Raw genomic sequence first — 15,504 nt, forward strand, 5'->3', positions numbered from 1 at the left:
GTCATTCTCTTGCCCTGGGTCAGGACCAGCCATGGTCTTCCCTGAGCCCTGCCCTGCCCATCCCACAGAGGGTAAGGACCTCTATCACACCCTCCATCCATTCCAGAACATTCCCCAAGGGCCATGCCCAGGCCCAGGGCTGCCCTGTCCTGAGGGCTTTCCTTCTTGTCCATTGATGGCCCAGGACCAGGAGCCACAAGCGTAGACACCAAGCAGTGAGGCCTTGGGGTCACGCACAGGGCCTGTGGAAGTCCCAAGGGGCTGGGCTTCTCCCTGGAGGAAAAGGTACAGGGGTGGGGGCGAAGGCTGGCCACGGTAGGCTTCTCTGCATGGCCTGAGGGCTTAAAGGGGAGAATAGGCCGAGGTGAACATGGGGGTGGGGGGGCGCGAGACATGGGCAGGATGTCCCACCCACGAACTCTCCTAGTTCCCTGAAAGTGACCAGAGATAATCACGCCAGCCCCCACAGCCCCCTCGCGCCCCACCGTGACACGAATGCCCCACATGAGTTCCCCAGGCAGGAACTCTCACCGGAGGCAGGCCACACCCTCTTGGCCCCCAGAGCCCACCTCGTTGGGGTCAGATGAGGCCCAGCCTCTGAGCAACAGGAAATGCTGCCCCCCTTTGCCTCCCTGAGGACACCTGCCGCACACCTCTCCCAAGCTCCTCGGGCTGTAGATAGCCTTGGGTGCTGGGAGGTGGGTCCCCTGGGCCCTGAATCTGGATCTCAGCTTCGTGCCTTCGGAAGCTGGAGTTCTTGCTAGTCCAGAGGGGCCTGGGGCAGGACTGGCTAGGCCCGCTCCACTGACCTGTCCAATGAGCCCCGTGCCAGCCCTGGATGCCCGGTGGGACCGTGTCCAGCCGGAGAGCCAGACCCGTCCCTGCATGGGCACTCGGGAGCTGTCCTCCTGGGGGGCGGCGGGCAGGGCCCTGAGGATGCCAGGACAGAGCACACGTGTTTCTCAGGGCAGCTCCCTTTGAGCACAGGTGACCCTGTCTAGACTCTCCACTTTGAGGAGACAGCCTGGCCCCTAGCAGTCCCTCAGCAGCGCTCCCACTGAGCACCCCCCTCACCCCAGGTCCCCTCTGGCCTTGCCCTGGCAGGCTGCCTCCATCCTCCCGGGCTGCCTCAGAGGAGCCCAGGCTCTGGGAGTCTCGGGGACATCCCCAGAGTCCCCACACTGACCTCCTCTCATTCAAGGGGCAGTCATTCCCGGCTGCTGGGCCCAACTCCAGTGGCGGCCCCTGTTCAAGAAGGACTCTGCAGGGAGAGGTCAGCTTGGAATGAGGCATGCGGAGGAGACGCTCCAACTAGATGCCCGGTGCCAGATTCAGTCCAGAGGCCCCGGGAGGCCCAGGCTGAGAGGGACACAGGTCTATGCCTGTCCCTCACCTTGCCTTGCCCCTGGGCCTGGGTCCCACCACCCCAGTGGGTGAGCTCTGAGTGTCCCTCACGGTCCTTTACGTGGCTCTGGGAAGCTTTCAGTGACAGGAGTACGGCGAGTGTGGGACAAATCACTCATGGAGTAAATTACCCTGAGGGGGGCTCCAGAGGGAAGTGTCCAAGTGCAAGGTTAGGGTGACAGGCGTCTCCTTTGGTCCTTGGGCAGCTGGTTTCTCCTTCCCAGTGCTCAGTCTACCCATATGCTGGACGCCATCCCGCCACTGACCTCTAAGTTCTTTTCTAGATGTTAGAAAAGAAAGCCAGAGTGTATGATTCTCCCTCAGGGGGAAGCTGATGTGCGGCCCCAGGGCACACAGTCCTCCCAGGGAGAACGCCCCCTGGAAGGCTGGGAGCCCTTCCCCACAGGGTGCAGGGCGAGGGCTGGGGGACAGCCAACGGCACTCCTGGGTGTGGTCGCCCAGGTGGACAGCTTCACCCAGGGCGCTTCCAGGTCTCCAGGAAACCGCTTCCAGACAACAGCGTTCCTTAGTCCGCATGGCAACAGGGCCTACACGCCTGTTTCCAGGGAAACTCAATCCTCAGCGTCGCGGTTGCCACAGCAACGCCTCTGGGCTTAGTTGGCCGCTTGGTCGCCAACCCAGAGGGGGCAACTGGGCGCCCTGACGGGGGAGCCAGGTGCCGCGCAGGTGTGGGGCTGGTGCACTGAAGCGGGTCCCGGCCGGGCCAGGGTTCCGGGAGGAGACTCACCGGGTAGCCAAGCCCTGGCTTTCTCCCGAGTCCCGCGCTCCCGTCCAAGATGAGTTCCGCCTCCAGTGAGCCTGGCGATGGGGATGCTGCGGCGGAGCAGTCCCCGCTGGGGCTGGACACCGTGATCCAGGTCAGTGGGCGCCCGCCCTCCGGCACCCTCCTGGGACTAGGCTCCGAGGGCACGTTGGGAGGGTGCACGGAGAGGCCACACCTCCCCAGCTCCAATGGGCACTGGGTGCTCACATGGTCAGCATGAGCACACGCATGCGTGCGTGCACGAGCGCGCGCACACACAGTTGCGGCCTCAGCGCAGGAGAGGGGCCTGGGGAGAGACTGGACTGGGCACGGGGAGCCCTGAGCCCAGCGGCCAGCCTCCCCGTCCGTGCCCGCACGAGCTCAGGCTATCAGCCCACTTCTCCGAGCCTCAGGCTCACAGCCTGCCCACCGCGGGTGGGGAGGGACAGACGACCGTTCCCCACTGGGGTCCCACGTGCTGGGATCTCATTCGCTGCTTGCTTCGTGAAGGCAAGAGTGTGGGAGCCGCGATGGCTGGGTGGGCATGGCTCATCCCAGTGTCTCTTCGGTGACTTTCAGAACTTCTCCGAGCACTTAACAGCAACAACAGCAAAAGGGCTGGGAACTACCCCCATGCGCCTCTCTCCTTCACTCCCTACCTCCCAGAGTCAGTCCAGCGCCCAATGCCACCATCTCACCCCCTTAGGTGCCCACCACTGCCATCACTTGACTCTGGCCACCACGGCCAGGCAGTCCCCACCCTGAGTGACCCCTCGGGGATCCCAGCGAACCCTCGATGCCCCGGCTGACTCAGAGTTGTTTATTAACCCAGTTCTTAGACTCTCAGACTACGCTGTAGTAGTCAGCGCAGGTGGCCCTACATAAACAGCACAGGTGGCCAGAGAAGAGCACAGGTGGCCCTACATAAACAGCACAGGTGGCACCAGCTGTGGGCAATTGCCACGTGATTAAATAACATGGTGGAGCCACCTTCCACACGCGCAGGCACACACACACATACACATGTGCACGCACACACTGATGCCTACACAGGATACGACGTGATGGGACAGGATACTTGAATCAGATGATGCAACAAGACAAAACAAGGGCCCTTGACCAGCTCCCAAGGGGTGTCAATTCTCTGGATGGAGAGGACAGGTGGAGGGAAGGAAGGCTTGCATACTACAGTTTCAAGACACTTTCAGCCAGGCATCCTGTAGGGTCCTCCTGCCAGTCAGGACGATTCTATCATCCTCTCTGGATTCCAGGAAAATAGAGGCTTGAGGGTCAGAGCATGTTGCTATGGTTACCAGCGGTTGAGGAAGAGACACCGGCTGGGGCCACTGTCTGGCAGTGGGCATGGGTGCTTGGCAGACAAGGCTGCCCCCAAATCCCCAGTGCCTGTGGGAAACTGTCATCTGAAAGTCACAAGGAGTCCCAGCCCAGGTCTGCTCTGCCCACCTGGCCAACACCTGTTATTTGCATTGTGGTGATGGAGATCTGGGTGCCATCGCCCTGGGGGTGAGCAGGCAGGCAGGCGCCAAGAGATGCCCAGATAGGCCTGTCCAGACGGGGAGGCAGGGCCCAGGGCTCCTCCAGCCCCTTTGGCTGCAGACAGGGAAACTGAGGGACCTGGGCAAGGTGTGGCTTGCGGATGGGGGCCTCGTGTGGGACCAGGCCTGAACGTACTCCCCACGCCTGGGGAAGCCCTCCCTGCAGCCCCTGCCTGGCACCCTGGAGTGCCCGGTCCCTGGCCGCCCCCTCAGAGCTGGGTTCTCAGAGGGCCCGGACCCAGAGCAGACAGAGGCGGACACGGGGAGAGCCCCAGGCGGGGAGGCCAGTGCCAGAGGGCCCATGATTCCAGACTCAGTCCCCTTAAGAGCTACCGAAACGACTCTTTCTTTCAGGTGTAGATTCTGATTAGGGGGTATTTTCCTCGGAATTTGTCCACGATATCTAAATTTTCAAATTTACTGACAAAAGTTGTTCCCGACACGTTCTCGCTGTTGTTTCGATGTCTGAGGGTCTGAAGCAGGTAGCCGCCGGCCCCTGGAGTTGAGGGCTGGAGACAGGACTTCCTGTGGCATGCGGGGCATCCGGGGCAGGCCGAGAGGAGTCGGTCGCCCTGAGCGATACCCTGTGTCTTTCTGACTTCGGCCATTGGTTGATCCTTTTTACGGGACTTCGCCTTCCATCTCGTTAGTGTATAGATTTATCATTCCTTTGCTTTCCGGTTCTTTGGGTCTGTTGCTCACTAATTTTTTGAGATGTGTGCTTAGCTCATTAATTTGCAATCTTCTTTAAAAAAAATTTTTTTTTTTAACGGGGCGCCTAGGTGGCTCAGTCGGTGGAGTGCCCGACTCTTGGTTTCAGCTCGGGCCATGATCTTGCGGTTGTGGGGTCAAGGCCGGCCGTGGGCTCCGTGCTCAGCGCACAGTCGGCCTCTTATTTTCTCTCCCTCTTCCTGTCTCACCTCCTCTGTCTCTCCCTCTGCACACGTGCATGCAGGGGCTCGCTCTCTCTCTCTCAAATAGATAAATAAAATCTTCTTAAAAAATGTTTTTTTAACTTCTTAAAAAATTATGGCAAAAAATATATATACACATAAAATTTACCATTTTAACCATGTTCACGTGAGCAGTTCAGTGGCATGGAGCACATTCAATTTGTGCAGCCATCATTACCATCGCCTCCAGAACTTTCCCACCTTCTCAAACTGAAACTCTGTCCCCGTGAAACGCGGACTCCCCAGCCCCACGCGCCCACCTTCTGCTCTCTGCCTCTGTGAACGTGGCTACTCTCAGGACCTGAGAGGTGGAATCAGGCAATATTTCTCCCTCTGTGCTGATCCATTTCACTCAGTGCGATGTCCCCCTGGTTACCCACGTGCTAGCCACGGTCAGAATGTCCTTCCGTAGCAAGGCCGAATCACACTCCATTGTGTGGATGAATCACGTTGTGCTTCTCCGCTCATCTGTTCACAGACAGCTGGGTTGTTCCCACCTTTGGGCTGCCTGGACTACGCTGCTGCGAACATGGGTGTGCGAGTCTCTGTTTCAGTCCCTCCTTCTCTAGTTTTGGGGATACACCCAGAAGGGGGTTCTGGGGTGGTAACTATGTGAGGAGCCACCCTACTGTTTTCCACAGCAACTGTGTCATGTCCCACTTTTTCTTTTTTTAAGTATGCTTTTCTTTCTAAACAAGTTAGCTACATCCCATAAATTTTGATATAATAATTTTCATTATTCTCCAGTTCAAACTGTTTCCTAATTTCCATTGGGATGTTATCCATGGGTTATCTAGAGGTATAAATACCCTAATTTCCAAACATGTAGACATTTTCAAATTATTTTCTACACCTCATTTGACTATACTGTGCTCAGAGGTTTTGTTCGGAACATCTTAGAGTGGACAAGCCTATTAGCATCCAAGCGGGGACAGTAGGGAGGTAAGTAGACCTATGGACCTGCTCTCAGGGAAGGCTCCATGCTGGAAATAGACATTTGGAGTTGTTGGCAAGTGGGCAGCCGGGTGTGTACATGGCAAGAGGGGCTGGAGCACTCCCACACTTAACGATGGGAGAGGCAAGATCCTTCCAGCCAAGGAGACCAAGACGGGGGGCCAATGAGGAGGATACGTTTCAGGGAGGAGGTGGTGACCCACATGCTGCTAAGAGATCAAGGAAGATGGAGACCATGGACCACTGGGTTTAGCAGCCTGGAGGTCATGGGTGACCTTGACTGCAAGGGTACCTCATGGGGCATGTAGGAGCAACACTTTATTTTTTAAAGAGGGGCATAAATTAAAACAGTTTGTGTCAATAAGAATGGTCTGAAAGAGAGAGCAAGACCACTGACACATAAGCAGAAGGCAGGCTTGCTGGAGCGATGTGTTGGGTACATGACAGAAGGTGAGTGGGATGGACGGGATGGATGGGACGGGACCTGAGAGGGCCCACCCATGGGACAGGAGTTGGCATTGCTGGAGAGCATCATGGGGTGTGGCAAGCCCTCATGAGTCACCAGCCAAGGGCCAAGCCCTGTGCTATTTCCAAGCAAGCCAGGGACAAAGGCGCTGCCCCATCTCCAAGTCTTCCATCTATTTGCCCTGCTGCAGCCAAGGTCATGTCAGAGCGGGTCAGATTAACCAGCTACGCTAATCAGAGGGGCCACATCCCCCTCCTCATTCAGAAACACCGCTCTCCCCGCCGCCACCCCCTGGTCCAAGGGGACTGCGGCTGCACACCCATCAAGGGGGCAGGCACTCAAGGCTTCCACAGGGTCCTTTCCTGCCTTGTTCCCCCCGCCCCCGTCCCTGCACCCTCCTCCGCCAGGCCCCATGCAGACTTTGAGAACCCACCCCACTGCTGTTGCTTCCACTCTTCCCTCCACTTGGACAGCTGACCTGTGCCCCTGCTAGCTGTTGGACTCTTGCTTACCCTTCCAGGTCCAACTGACCTGCCACGTCCTCTAGGAAGTCCGTGTGGGCCCTGTGAACACAGGGCAAACAAGATCAACAGGGCCCTTGCCCTTCCGCGCATTCCTTAATATAAATCATTTTGTAAGTTAGTGATTTATCCCTTAGGCTGTGTTTTCCATCATTCACCTGGTGACCTGTGCCAAGCATTGATCATGCTGGGAACTCAGAGATAAATGACAAGCTGTGCCCCTCACCCCCAAAGGCCTGTTCAACGCCTGGCCCGGACCCCATTTATTACGAGTTGAGGACCAAACTGCCACCCATAAGAAGCATGGCCCTGCTCCTGGGGTGACACCCAGGGCCCCAGGGGGCTCCACAAATGCACTGGCCAGTGCTCAGACACAGCAGTCAGAGGCCAGCTGTGACCCCAGACACAGAGAAGCTCTTTCTCCTAAGGAAGTGGAGCCTGGCAGGCAAGCACCCCGGCCAGGGCCCTCTCCGCAGCAGGCCAAGCCACAGAAAGATGGCAAGCAGACGTCCGGTCCCTGCCTTGGCTGCAGGCCCTGTCCGCAGATGTGTTCTCCCAGCTGTGCCCGCTCCTGGCAAAGGCCAAGCCCGCACCGAGGGATGCAGGCAGGCCCGGCTCTCTGTTCCTCTGCCATCTGCCTGGGCTCGGGGACGTGCCGCACCGGGGAGGACACCTGAGGCCAGTGTGGCTGCTGAGTCCCGATTTCCAGCCGCTGGGAGGGTGCTGGGATCCACTGCTTTTTGTGAGCACACGACCTTGGGTGGGCCTCCTCACCCATAAAGTGCACGGGAAACCTGCCCTTTCGGGTCACGACAGCGGGTGTGACAATGTTCGCTAGGAAATCCTCAGGGGTGAACGCCGGCCTCGTGTCCTTCACTTCTCCGGGGGCAGGTAAGCCACGCACCCTTCCGAGCTTAGGAGCTGGGGCAGGCGCAGCCCCTGCAGACCCGCCGGCGGCCACACGGCGGCACTGTGGGAGCTCAGCCGCCCAGCCCCGCCGCTGGCCAGTCACCCGCCCAGGGGCCCAGGACAGCTCCTGAACGCTCACTCCCTCCCTCCGTCTGCCCTGCCCCGGGAGGCCGCAGCCTGTGGCCTGGTGGAGTCGGGACCGTCCACCGGACACTCTCCCAGGGTGGTGATTTTAATCCGAGGTTCTGCTGCCCCTCCCCACCTGCCACTGGGCTCATTGAACCCACCCTGGCGCACCCAAGGGTCTCCCTAAGTCAGGTGCGGGGAAACCTCGCTCTCTTCCATCCCGAAAATGCCAGGGTCCTCTTGTGGACTCATCCTCGCTCCCCCCGGGTAACGGGCTGTCTGTCCTGGTGCCCCTGGCAGCCTGGACATCCAGGGGGAGCTACTCAGGGACTTCTGAGGCTGCTCTCCAGCAACAGGAAGCAGTGAAATTGCTCTGCGTGATTTCCATTCCTGACCGACAAGCGGCCTCCTGTCCCAGACTCCACACCCCACCCTCCATAGAGCTGCAGCAACCCCCTTCCCATTTCACAGAGGACGACCTGGGGGCAGGAGACACACCTGGGGTCATGCGGTGCACTGGCTGTGGCAGGACAGGAACCCCAGCCCAATTCTCCTTAAGGGGAATCCTGCCCCGATTGGGGTGGGGTAGATAGGGGAGCCCATGTTTCTCCGTATGCAGGCTGTCCCCTCCACATAGCCACAATGGGGGGGGGGGACCGGGACCAGGGGGTGCTGCCCCCTTGGCCAGGATCTGTTTCCATGGGCCTTGCCACGCAGGGGCTGGGACCTTGCAGTGGCCTTTAGCGTAAGTTGGGCTGAGAAGGGCGCCGGGGGCAGGAGGAAGGGACAGGGCTGGGTTCAACTGAGTCTGAGGTCTTTGGGGAAACTGACGTCCTGACGTCCGTCCCTCCGACTGGCTGAGAGTCCTGGGAGGAGGGGCAGCCTTCCAGAGGTCTCCCTGTGCACTGCCCTGACTAACAGACGCCCACCCCCCAGGGCCCGGCCACAGATGGCCAGCCGTGGAGGCCCCCGGCCCGCAGAAGAGGTGACCCGTCCGGACCTGCAGGGTGGCAGGTGGCAGCCGGGGTCTGGAGACAGGAAGGTCTCGGGGCTGAGCGGCTCGGAGTGCGCAGCTTCTCTGGGCCAGACGCAAGGCGGCCGGGAACAAGCAGCGAGCCCCGGGCTCCCGCCCAGAGGTCCGCGAGGCCCCGCGCCCGCCCCGGATAGAGACCTGGCCTCTCTCCCGGCCCCGCCCCACTCCCGGCTCTACCCCTTCCCCTCCCGGCCCCACCCCCTCGTGGCCCTCCCCCTCCCGGCCCCGCCCTCCCCTCCTGCCCCTGCCCCTCCCCCTCCTGGGCCTGACCCTTCCCCGCCTCAACACCCCACGGTCCCTCCCCGCCGCGCGCCCCCCGCCGCGCCCCCTTGGCTCCAGCTGGGCCGCGGCCCATCGCAGGCACCCGGCCACAGCTGGAACCCATTACGCCCCCAGCGCCTCTTGGGACGTCTCGGCTAATAAGTGACCCTCTGTAAATGTTAGGAATGAGTCAAGTTTAGGCCGCGCTGCTGCCTTCCCGTTAGCGGGTGGCGCCTCGGATGCCCGAGGGAGCGGGGCGGGCGGGGGAGGGCGAAGGGGCAGAGTCGTTCCTGGCCTCGGAGGGAGAGCTTCCTGCAGTTCATTGTTCCTACAGCGGGGCCGGGTGGGTCTCGCTACCCCGCTGAGCCTCAGTTTCCCTGCGTGCAAATACAGGGTTTAGGGCAGACAATGGCTGAGCCCCTTCTGCCGCCTTTCCTCACTGGAGGACAGGAGAGGCTGTTGATGGTCTTGGCACCCGTGCCTCGCTTGGCCCAGAAAGGGTAGCAGGCACATCCCCCCCTGCCCCCCGAGGCAGGCTGCTCACTTCCCACCCGGAGTAATACTGAAGGGGTCATGGTTGGGGGGGGATGTTGGGGGATGGCGCCTTCCCAAGGCCCCCTGCCGGCTCAAATTCAAACATCCCTGCGCAAAGTAAGGCTCCAGCCTGAAGAAGGGCTGGAGCCCAGGTGAACCAGGACTAGGGTTCTCACTGCAGGGGGAAAGCAGTGGAAGTCGGTCTGCCGTATTTGCTCAGTGACCATCCAGCCACTGGGCTGCTGCTGGGGATCCGAACGGGGCCTTACCAGGTGTCATGCAGGAGCCTAGGTCTCAGGGTGACTCTTGGCAGTCTGGTCCGGGTGGAACATGCCTCGTGTCCAGGGAGAGTTTGAGTGAGGCGTGTGTGCAGAAGATGGCAGGTTGGGATCTCGCGAAGGAAGAACAGAGAGAGTGCACCAGGGCAGAACAGGGGTGCACCCAGGAAGCCCTCCACCCCCGCCAGCCAGGGGCTGAGGGTCAGAGCCAGGTGCAGGGGTCTGAACCTGGAGAAGGACTTCAGGGAGAGCCGGGAGGCTATTGGAGGAGGGAGGGGACAGGCAGTAGGAGGCTGCTCAGTGGTCACTCATCGGGACCCTGGGCTGGGAGGGAAATCGGGGGCGTCACAGGGTGGGGGAGCAGGCTCTGAGGGACCACAGGGAGAGGGGTCCTGGGAAGCTGGAGGAGGGGTGAGTCTGAGCACATGGTGGTGAGTTTCGGAAGTCTGGGACTGGGTGGGGCGTGATAGGAAGACCCTGGTTTGCAGCCCTGGAAAGTCACTGGGAGCAGACATCTGTCTCCAGGATCCCCTGGGAAGCATCCGGGGATCTTGCCACAACAAGCCCTCTCACGTGCAGAGTGAAGCGCTGTTTCACAGGCCCCTGAACATCCTTCCTATGGCCAGTGCCACAGTTAGACCTCGGGGGCCAGAGGGCGACCCCCAGCCCTCCCCAGCTCTGCCCATCTCACGGTGCACAGAATCCCCAGGGCCAAAGCAGCGTGTCAGCTCAGAGCCCAAGACCTCCCAACACTAGTCTCTGGGTATCCAGGACCCTGGGATTTCCTGCCCACGTCCAGACCTACTGAGACCTCTCCCACGGCAGGTCAGCTGCTCTGGATGGTCCAGGAAGGAGGGCTGTCCTCACTGTCCTTCCATAGCCCCTCCCTTGGTTCCTGCCCTGCCCTCTCCCAGGGCCCACACGTGCCCTTCCTGGTGAACAGAGAAAAGCCCTGAGCAGCTGGCCATGTCCTAAAGGGAGGTGGGTGGGTGGGCCTAGATCCTTAAAAGTCATCAATCCCTCCCAGCAACTCCCCCTGTGGAAGGGGTGAGACTGCGTGCTGCAGGTGGGCAGGAGATCGGGTCCCATGACCCGGGCAAGGGCACATGCCTCCCAGTGCCCCTGGAGAGACCCACCGTGAACACTGAGCCCGGCAGATGTGGAGCAGGGCCGGAGGGCAGGACGCAGTGACCAGCTAGGGTAGGCGTTCTCCTGGTCCCCAGTGCTCAGAGCACCGCCAGGATAGGCAGGGTGCCATCCCACTCTACAGGTAGAGAAACCAAGGCATGTGCTTTGGGTGATAGCCTCAGGCAGTCCTCTCCAGGACACTTTACTGCCGGGGTGGGGGAGCCCTGTGGTAGCCCCCACTAATCCCAGTGGGCTCGTTGGGAGGGGAGTATTTGGCAGCTGTCCAGAAAGCTGCCAGCCCCAAGCGTGTCTGGATGGCTGTTTTTCAGAGGCTGGAGGACACCGTCTTGAGTCCCACGGCCAGCAGAGAAGATCGGGCGCTGACAGTACGTGGGGAAGGCTGGCCGGCTTTGCCCACGCCTGTGCCTGCCCGAATCCGTGAGATCGTGGCTGGCAGCCTAGGGGACGAACCACACCAAGGTGACGAGCAGTGGCAGGGGTGACGATGGAGGTGGGGGTGGGCACCAGGGGAGCCACAGAGCCACCAGCTGGAGTCCAGCATCCAGGTGTCCCCTGCCCCCACAGTGTCCACCTCGGTGTTCCCAGCCCCACCTCAGCTGGCACCTCCTAGCCTGTCCTCTTGCAGTGAGATGGGGCATGAACCCCACCCTCCCACGGGGTCACCCACAGGGGTCACATGTCGAGACCTACAGCTTGCTTACCATGAGGCCACAAGGACTGTCCAGCGCTGCATTTCTGTTTGTGACACATTTGTGACTACCGGTTTTCATTTCGTCGTATGTGTGTTTCATGAGATGAGTGAAAATACCGAAGGTCCACACCCAGGAAGCACAGACACTGAGCAGGCCCGCCCCGCCCCGCCCTCTGCTCACCCAGCCCGCAGGCCCCGTGGGGCAGAGCGCTTTGCAGCCGAGAAACTGGCCCCAGTTTGGTCCCTGCAGCGGGGCCACCCAACTGGTCAGGCAACTTGGCCCTAGCTGGTGTGTGGGTTCCGAGACCCCTTTCTATAGTAAGGGTCTGTCCAGCTCCTGAGGAAACCCGTTGCTCATGGGGTGTGTGTTAAGGAAGAAGAAAGCCCACCGTGTGGTTGAAAAAGCCACTCAGATGAGATCCGGTTACCCCGAATCAGCAGTTGTCACTGCTTACCAGAGGGCGGGGGTCCCCAGGGTCCAGGCCACTCCCACACCCTCCACTCTAATTGGTTTGGGGCTGTGTCGGGGTTAAAGGTGTGGATGAGAGGTAGGACGTCGGTGGCCCGCCCTCCGACAGGAGAGGGAGGAAGGCCTGGCGCGTGAGGTCCACACACCCCACACCAGGGTGCCCCAGGTCAGAACTGGAAGAGCAGGGCAGACCGGCAGTGGGAGCCCAGTGACCGGCCCAGAGGCCCACCGTGGGGACAGCGTGCGGTGGCTGAGGAGGTGGAGAGGCCCTGGTCTGGCCACCTGGGCTGAGCCTGGCACCACCCCCCAGGGGCGCAGGAGCCGCTGGCCGCCTCGGGCCGCGTGCAGGAGGAGAACGAGCTCCTGCGGGAGGAGCTGTCCAGGCTGCAGAACCTGCTGGCCCAGGCAGGCTCAGAGCAGGACGAGCTGGCCAGCCGGTACCACATGCTCAGCGAGCGGGTAAGCACGTGCCCCGGGAGCGTGGCCAGGCGAAGGCGGCGGCAGCCTGGCCTGCGGCGAGGTGGTCACCTGTTGGGACTGGTGGTCCAACCTCTGGGTCCATTGTCGAGTCTTAGGACATAGAATGACAGATGATGTCAGCCACGGCACATCGAAACCGCAAGCCACGGTTGGGAAAATGGGCTGGAGAGGGCAGGGTGAGAATAGGACGGGTGTCCAGACCCTCTCCCCACCTCCTCCAAAGTCCCCCCAGGTCTCCCAGCCCATGTGTCCTGGCTGCCTGGGGGCTTTGGGGGGCAGCCTGGTCAGTCCTGAGCCCTCAGCCCCAGCACTTCACTTTTGGGGTCTGCTAGGAATTGGCCCCAACCCTCAGACAGAGGTCGTAGAGAATTGGCTCCAACCCCCCCACCTTTCCCTGACAGCCGAGGCCAGTGCAGACCTCAGAGGACAGCTGTGACCCCTGGGTCCTCGGTCCTCGGTCCCCAGGGGCACCCACAATGCCTTCAGCCGCAGCAAGAGGCCCTGTGGTTATAAAGTGTGGGGTTGGGGGTGCCTCCTGTCGTACAGGTGGGGAAACCATGGCAGAAAGCTGAGGAAACTTGCCAGGCCAGAGCCTCTTTGCAGGGTCTGCTGCCCCGAGCTCGATGGCTCCTGAGGCGGGACTGGGCCGGGGATGCCCAGCTCCCAGTGTGGGGTGCTCAGAGCCCCTGCTGCATCTGGCCCACCCCACCACGGCTGTCTTCAGAGTCCTCCTTGCACTATGTGGCAGGGTAGATGACCCCACTTTCCGGAAGAGAAAACTGAGATTCAGAGCAGCCAGACTTGCCCAGGGCTGTGCTGCCAGTGTTGGAGCCAAGACTGAACCAGGGGCTGGCCCTTTCCCCAGCGTGACCAGGGACCCGTGCCAGCTGCCCAACGGCCCCAGGATACGCGGGGCTTCCAGGAATCAGCGGCATCACCAGCCCCCACACTAAACACCAGCTCTCACTGCTGCTCCCGCCCCTAGGGAGCCCCTCAGGGCAGGACCACGAAGGGCAAAGGGCGTCCTCATCCCCATCAGGGCCAGGAGGACGTCAGCGAGCTCGCCTGCCCTCCAGGGCTGTCTGTGGCCTGGGCCCAGTCGTGGGGGTGGGGGACCTTCCTAGCACAGGGTGGGGAGATGTTGGGAACCGGCGGTAGGAATAGAAGCCAGAAATCCTGCGGACAGATGAGGAAGCCTCATGAGTCAGAGCTGAACTCCCAGACCCCGCAGTTCAGCGCACATGTCCAGCTCCCGCGGGCGTCTCAGCACTCCCGCCTTGTGCAGGCGCCAGAAGGGACCAGGCCTCCCCCATGTTACCCCAGAGCAGATGGGCAGGGCAGGGCGGGGGTCAGGGTGGCCAGTGTGACTGCTTTGTGGACACCCAGCCCCTGCCCTGGCCTCCTGGCTCTCCTGATCTCCCCGTGTCTCAGCCCCCCACCAACCTGTCTGCTGGGCTTGAGTTCCCCTCCCCAGACACCCCAAGCGTGCTCTGGGTCGGCACAGCGAGGGGCAGCCCCTAGCACTTCCTGTCCTCTTGGAGCTCCAGGTCCCCATCTGCTCAGGCTCCAGCAGGGAGCCAGGAAGGACGCAGGCTCTGGGGCTGACCTGGTCCAGCTCGGATGACCCCCTCCCCACCAGGCCCGCTGGGGGCTAAAGCCCACTCATGGTGGCCTTGGCTTTCTGCCCACCTGCTGGAGGAGGCACTGGGAACACAGACCCCAGCACTGGGCGGGGGCAGGGGGGCAACGGGCCCCACACTTTCTCTCTCTCAGCAGGGGTGACCGCAGGCCTGCCCCGGAGACCCCCTCCCCAGCCAGCCACAGGCACTTGGCACAGGGTCGGGGTGTGAAAGCCTGCCCCCTGCCCCAGCACGCGGGGGGAGGGGGCTGAACCTCAGCAGAGCCCTGCTGGCAGCCCGGGGGAGCCCTCCCTCCCCGCCGCTGCCTGGTGGGCTCGAGAGCCGTGGGCTCGTGGGCTGCTGTTCCCCGCAGCTGCAGGCCCGTCTGGAGACCACCGAGGCCCGGCTGCGGAGGTCAGAGCTGGAGCACAGCGTGGACCTGGAGGAGGCCCTGGGCCGTTTAGAGGCCGCTGAGCAGAGGCGAGTCCGGATGGATGCGGCGGTCAGGGCTACCGGGAGCTCGGCAGTCACCCTCAGAGGCAGGAGACCCCACTGTGCCTTAGGGCTATTGGCCAGTCTCTTCCCAAAGCGACTCCAAGTCAGATTTGCCTGGACGCGTTGGCCACAGGCTTCAGAGGCAGGGGAAGGAGTGCGCAGAGGTGGGGGGGGGACCAACTGGCTGTGGGCCTCAGGTGTGGGGTGTAGGTCTCACAGGTCTGGGGGTCTCACTGGCCCTGCACTCCCAAGCCTGCCACCTCCAGGCCCCCGGCGCCCACCAAGGCTGGTGTTCTGGTGAGCACAGCAGGCAGGCCCCCTGAGCTGACAGGGGCCCTCGTCAGCACAGCCAGTCCTGGGGTATCCATGGGGGCTCCCCCAGCCGCACCCTTCTTCACGCTCCGGCCCTGACTCCCAGGCCCCTTGGGCTTCAGGCCACTCTGATTTCATGGTCAGAGGCTCCTCTTTTCTCCATCGGCCAGTATGTGTCGTGGCCTAGCCTCCCCAGTGGTCACCCCAGCTCTCCAGAAGTAGCCCCGGAACCCCCAAACTCCAGGACACCGTCCCTGGAAGGGAAAGGCATGTGTCCACACTGCAGGGAAGACAGCCAGGCGGCGTTGAGCCCCTGACCTCGGCTGCATCTCCAGACCTGGGGGGGTTAGGACATTTGCGGAGTACTTCCCGTTAATTGCTTCATCCTCGGGGACTCTGGAAACACAAGGAGAGTGCTGAGAAGCATATTGAAAACCAGTTTTCAGAAACAGTGGGGGCGGGGGTGAGGGTCACAACCCAAGAGGAGGTGATGCCCAGGTTGCAAAGAGGAGCAGAGAAGGTCCCTTTTGC

General features: G+C 61.5%; 1 protein-coding gene across 1 annotated transcript in view; it reads left to right on the forward strand.

The window, feature by feature from the left end:
* The first annotated feature begins 2,201 nt into the window (after positions 1-2,201).
* CROCC2 (ciliary rootlet coiled-coil, rootletin family member 2) overlaps positions 2,202-15,504 on the forward strand; it is a 64,868-nt gene continuing 51,565 nt past the window's right edge. Inside the window, exons 1-4 of the mRNA XM_087861062.1 lie at positions 2,202-2,282; positions 11,216-11,366; positions 12,378-12,526; positions 14,540-14,646. Coding sequence (XP_087717188.1) covers positions 2,202-2,282; positions 11,216-11,366; positions 12,378-12,526; positions 14,540-14,646 — 488 coding nt within the window. The remainder of the gene's footprint in view (positions 2,283-11,215; positions 11,367-12,377; positions 12,527-14,539; positions 14,647-15,504) is intronic.

Source organism: Ursus americanus, chromosome 1 (assembly GCF_024610735.1).
Source record: "Ursus americanus isolate L20-20 chromosome 1, mUrsAme1.1.p, whole genome shotgun sequence".
NCBI classification, from domain to species: Eukaryota; Metazoa; Chordata; class Mammalia; order Carnivora; family Ursidae; genus Ursus; species Ursus americanus.